This window comes from Microtus ochrogaster, unplaced genomic scaffold, assembly GCF_000317375.1.
Source record: "Microtus ochrogaster isolate Prairie Vole_2 unplaced genomic scaffold, MicOch1.0 UNK6, whole genome shotgun sequence".
NCBI lineage: Eukaryota > Metazoa > Chordata > Mammalia > Rodentia > Cricetidae > Microtus > Microtus ochrogaster.
The window spans coordinates 11,125,636-11,131,326 of NW_004949104.1; the positions used below are offsets into that span (position 1 = coordinate 11,125,636).

A 5,691-nucleotide genomic window follows, 5' to 3' on the forward strand; every position below is an offset into this window, starting at 1 on the left:
ACACACACACATCCTTCCTGTTCCTAATTTATGATCGCGGATGTGCATGTGCTGGATGAGACACAGCAGAGCCGGGCTGATGGCATCTGTGGTTTGGGGCGTCTTTCAAAGGAACTACTCTGGCAGTCACCTAGGTAATGTGACGTTGTTCCTGGTTGTGTTCAAGGGCTTCACTTGGGTGGCCTTAAAGAGGACACAATGAGAGCATCTTTGCGTGGACTTGAGCAATAGAGCCTCTCTATCCTAAAGAAGCCAGTGGTTAAACACTGACCAGCGACACACTGCTCTGGCCCTCCCACTAGCCCAGGAGGAGGGTAGATGGCATGACTCTCCTTTCCAGGTCTAAAGTCTAAGGACCAGAGGAGGCCTGTAACGGGGACCTCACAGCATAAACAGTTAAGACGCAGGCATGCTCTTCCATCCATTTTCCTTACATCTTCTTGCCATTTTTATAGCTAAATAAAAGTCTATTATGTAATACATTTTATTATCCATTCATCTGCCCGTAGGCTGTTCCACTTCCTAGCTAGTGTGAACCGGGTAGCAATGAGCATGGATGTGCAAGTCCTGTCTGAGGACAGAGTTCTTTGGGCACCCGCCCAGGAGTGGTACGGCTGGTCATGAAGTCATTCTATTTTTCATTTTCTGAGGAGCCTCCGTACTGACTTCCATAATGGCTACACCAGTTTGCATCTCACCAGCAGCAAATAAGGTTTCCTCTTCCTCCACATTGTCTCCAAGACTTTCCAACACTTCTTCTAAGGTCTAGAATTCAGTTCAGACTCCCTGCCACGGCTCTGGAGACCCCACCCCACCCCATCAACGACACCATACCACCTTTCCACATGAAACACCCTCCCATTTCTCCCCACCTAAACCTTCATCTCAGACCCTTCCTTTCTCCCTCCCTTCCTTTTTGGTTCCTTGGATCTGATATTCCTCTTGAACAGGCTTGGGAACATCCCTCCCTTGTTCTCCCCACATCCCTTCCGGTAGAGCCAGGAAACCAGCCTACTTCTCCTTCGGTGCTGTTGGTGTGGTTGCATCCCTACTTTTCCCAATGAAGAAAAGAAAATACCATTGTTTAAGGGTTTATTGGGCTAGCACTTGGTGTATGATTGTCTTGCCTCCCAACCAGACCCCGACAGCTCCTGCAGCGGGGATGGGCTGGCCAGAGACTCTATCCTGAGTGTCCCAAATGCTGCACCTCTGTGCTCTTCCCTAAGTCACTCAGCCACATTACCAAAAGTGACCTAGAACAGCTGGACAGCCTGGTCCTCAGCTGTCCATGACCTTAGGAGTATCCCATGCCTTCTCTGGGCTTTAGTGACCTTCTCTTCCATGGGAGGGTCTAACTTTTCCATCAGAAGATAGGTCTAGAGGCTGAGAGGTACTTCAGTGGTTAGGAACACTGGCTGCTCTTGCAAAGAAACCAGGTTCAGTTTTCAGCACCCACATAGTGGCTCACAATCATCCCTAATTCCAGTTTCAAGTGGTCCAATGACCTCTTTAAACCTCCAAGGGTGCTGCACAAACACACATACATGCAGCTAAAACACTTATACTCATAAAATAAATACTTAAAAAATATTTCAGAACACATGCCCAGCCAGCGTCCACTCCCACTCAGTACAACCACAGGGTCAGGTCCCACCTCTGGGACTCACTGCAGCTAACACTCCTCAAGGCTTTTGTCTCTAAGCATCCGTTACTTTGAACCCACTTGGATGCCAGTGTCGTGGACACCAAACAGCCAAGTGTCCACATTCTCTGATGTGAGCGGGCCAGTCATGGGCAGGGCACAGGCAGGGTCAGGAGGAGCTGGGCTTCCCCACCGATGGGTACAGTTTACGCAGGCTGGAATCCAGGAGGAAGTCTACTGACCTGCAAGAAGAGAAGACACGGTAAGCAGGTAGCGAAGAGTGAGGAAACACACTGGACCTTAGGGAAGAGTCCTAGATACAGAGTACCAACAGCAACCAGGTTGGGCCCCATTTTACCATTCTCCTCCCACTTGGGCTACTTAGCAAAGTCAAACCTAACCCCCTGAGAATAACAACCATCTCCCTGTTCTTTCTACAATTGGGGAAACTGAGGCAAGGTGGATAAAGCACTCACTGTGAGACTCAGGGTCAGTTATGCTCCACCCCACCCCACCCCCAGACCTCTGCTCATATTATATCTTGGTCTATTTGGATTGATACATACATCTAGTTCTTTTTTTAAAATGTATTTCTGGAGGCTGGAGAGATTGTTCAGAGGTTAAGAGCACTGGCTGCTCTTTCAGAGGTCCTGAGTTCAATTCCCAGCACCCACATGGTCAAAGTATCTGCTACATCCTATGACAAGGGTACAGATGCCCTCTCTACTTCAGCCCTGCCTCTGCTGCTGTGGTTCTGAGCCCACAGCTCTCAAAGCCTAACTCTACCTGCAGGCCGAAGACACATACCTGTCAATGGGGTGGACGATGACGGGGATGGCCAGCAGCCCAAGTGTGGTGGTGGTCCATTTGCGGACAGTCAGGGGCCAGCGGGTCATAGAGCCCAGGACATAAAGAGAGGCAGCACACAGACGGTTGATAGTAAAGCCTGGGATGGCCACGGAGGCCAGAGACTGCCACACAAAGGTGTCGACCACAGCCAGGGTCACTCTGGTGCCGCGGCCGGCTTCAGGGCTTGGCACCTGGTAGATATAAAGACATTTAACCCAGCTGGAGCAGAAGCAGAAAACCTATAGGCAGAAGCATGAGGGCAGAGCGGGGAGGAGGAACGAGGGAGGGGGCAGGGCAGAAGGAAGCTGGGAGGGGGACTCTGGGCTACACTCAGGATCGAGGATGACTTGCCTACATCCAGAAGTACTGACTGCCACTTCCAACCCATGTGGGTTGGCCAGGTGGGATGAACTAGCCTACAAATAGGGTTAGCTTATGGACCGCAGGAAGCTAACGCGGCTAGGACTGTCCCACATGCAAGGCTGCACACTGATCCACACCAGGATGGGATTGGAAGGGTGAACTAGCACTCACCTCTCCTGCCTTCTTGCCTTTGTCAATGGCATCAGCAAGCACGTAGGAGCTGGACACGCCATAGCTCAGCCACACCACAGCTTTGGGCACCATGGAGCGGAAAGCCTCCCCCACCTCATTAGCATAGCCTGAAGGGAAAAGGCATTTAATTCTCCGGCCCGCGGGCTGTTCCACGAGGGGGCGCTATACAGAGAGCTGCTTCTAATCCTAGACTGCTAAACTACAATGGGGCAGGTGACCTAAGTCAAGTGACTTTACCTTTTGGTTTCTGGGTTGTGGACTGACGCCAACAAGGAAGTTCATAGCTCATTATTGATCAGAGACCCCCAGCTGTGGTTCTGGGAATCTGCACCAATGACAGACGGGTGGGTTTCACTGACAATTAACAAGTGTCAAGGCCTTTCAGGTTAGTCAACTCTTAAAATCAGCACCCGACAATGCCTCGTTTTCAGCCCTTTTTGCAAAAGAGGAAACTGAGGCTCAAGAAGCGCCAAGGGATGGCAGGCTGTAGGAATCCAGATCCTCTGACCCCATGGCTAGTGCTTCATCACCGCAGACGGCAAACCACGCAACGGCTTGTGCCTCCAGCAGAGCCCCGCGGAGAGAGTGCTGTGTGACCTTGGACAAGTCCCTGGTCCTGTCCTGAGCCCAATCTCCTGCCCAACCTTTTCCTTCAGACTCTAGATCCGCAACCCACGACTACTGTTTCCCAGAGTGATGGGGTCGCTGCGTCTCTCACTCCCACGCTCACCCAGGTAGCGCACCCACGTGTCCCGGTAGAGGTCGCGCTCGGCTCCTTGCCGTTGCTGCTCCGACATGATTTTCCCAGCACGGTGCGAATCACTGCAAGTTAGAGCCTCACCACTGCCTCCTTTCCCAGTAGCACTGGGCTAACACCAGGAAAGAACCCGCCAGAAGTCCGAGGCTGAAGGACAGGTCGGGCTATCGCCACTGCAGGGAGTGTCTGAAAATTGCCTTGTACACCCAAGCCCCTCCTAGGCTTGGATTTTGCAGATAGTCGTGTTTTCTCCGAACAGCTACTGCAAAACTCTCTCAAGCATGATTAGTTTTTATAGCTAAACAGATCAGGGTTCCATTCGAAGGATGGTGTCTTCTTAGATGTGTGACTTGTAGCAAAGGTGTATCTCTGAGCCTCAGTTCCTGTGCAAATGGGAGGCATGCCAGCATTCACACTGCCTAGCCAGTCACGAGAACTAATTAAAACAGTCCCCAGGTATCATTCAGTCGCTTGGTTTGCCTCCTTAAGCTCTTGCACTAGCCTTGGGTCCTGTTTTACAGAGGGGAATTAGAGGCACAGAGAGAAAGGTCTCTCTCCTGACTCACACAACCGAAAGGTGAAGAAACGGATTTGAATCTAGACTAGGTGTTTTCAGATCCCGTGCTCTAAAAGTGGATTTGGTAAACGAGGCGGGGAGAGTTGATGGTCAGTGCCCTGGAGAGGTGGGAGCCGAGAACCCCAGTCCCTCCTCTGCAGCATCTAACTGGATCTTCTTGGGGGCCAGACACTACATGAATGAGCAAACTAATGGGCCAGGAGCCAAGGCTTCAGCATACTAAACTCCAGGGAAATGAGCAGAATAAAAAGGAGGAGGGAGTTGGGGGATTAGTTATTATGAGCCCTTTCCGTGCAGGGGAAAAGCACTCTGGGACAGCGGAGGCAACGGTGTGGCCCCTGGAGACAAATCCTGCTGTGTCACCTTGTAGATGTTAGCCACCTCCTTTCCAAATCCCAAGTGTCCAAGTCAGTAAAACAAAATGGGGGGCAGGGGAGAGATTGCTCAGTAGTTAATAGCGCCTCCAGCCCTTCCGGAGACTAACTCATGGTTCCCAGAACCTACATAGGTGGCTCCCAGCCACCTGTAACTCCACCTTCAGGGAATCTGACACTTCTGGCCTTCAGAGGCATCCACACACTCGTGCTAAACGCTCATACAGACACTCACATACACATAAATACATATTATCTTAAATATTTTCAAAAGTCAGGCATGGTGGCGAATGCTTTTAATCCCAAAATTTAGGAGGCAAAACAGGCGGCATTACATGAGTTCGAAGCCAGACTGTCTACATAGGGAGTTCCAGGCCTGGCCTGGGATACGTATTTAAAAAAAAAAAAAATCTTTGCAACAATTCCAGGTAGTTAAAGAGCAGGGTTTCTGTACTGCTCTTGTAGCCTTTTTTTTTTTTTTAACCCGTGACTAAAGATCTCAAAGGTTGATACCGACTCCCTGTGGAAGACACCGTTTTCAGCCTGTGTCCTCATAGGATCTTGAGGGTCAGTGGGGACAGGGCCCGGTGCCGGCACGGGTGGGAAAGGTAGATCTGTCTGCAGGCCCTGAAACACCGGTGGTGCTGGAGTGGAATTAGAAGACGGTCCCTAAACCACGTGACGCTAATCCGCAGCCTCCCTCCCTTTTAGTACCCGTTGCTCACGCCACACACGCTCGCCCCAGCGCGAACGAACCACCCCGTACGTCCGGAACCACCGAATGGGGCGGGGTCTCCGCCCTCACCGTGAAGGCTGTCGGGAGCATCTTCATGCCATAAACAAAGATGGCGGCCGACACTCCGTGGCTGAGCTAATCAGAAGACAACTTCGTTGGACGTCGAGGAAAGTTCACGCGAGAGGAGAGGATCAGGACGCC

The 5,691-nt window shown here is 51.4% G+C and overlaps 1 protein-coding gene across 2 annotated transcripts; it reads right to left on the reverse strand.

The window, feature by feature from the left end:
* Positions 1–1,080: 1,080 nt before the first annotated feature.
* Mtfp1 (mitochondrial fission process 1) lies at positions 1,081–4,128 on the reverse strand. 2 transcript variants are annotated; one of them, XM_005366127.2, is made up of 4 exons: positions 3,777–4,128; positions 3,026–3,153; positions 2,450–2,682; positions 1,081–1,884 (listed from the first exon to the last, which is right to left on the reverse strand). In XM_005366127.2, the coding sequence occupies exons 1-4, from the start codon at positions 3,841–3,843 to the stop codon at positions 1,812–1,814; spliced, it is 501 nt and encodes a 166-aa protein (XP_005366184.1). In that variant the 5' UTR covers positions 3,844–4,128; the 3' UTR covers positions 1,081–1,811. The 2 variants fall into 2 exon arrangements, with proteins under 2 accessions (XP_005366184.1, XP_026644501.1); XM_026788700.1 differs by lacking the exon at positions 3,777–4,128 and adding an exon at positions 3,284–3,757.
* Positions 4,129–5,691: the final 1,563 nt, after the last annotated feature.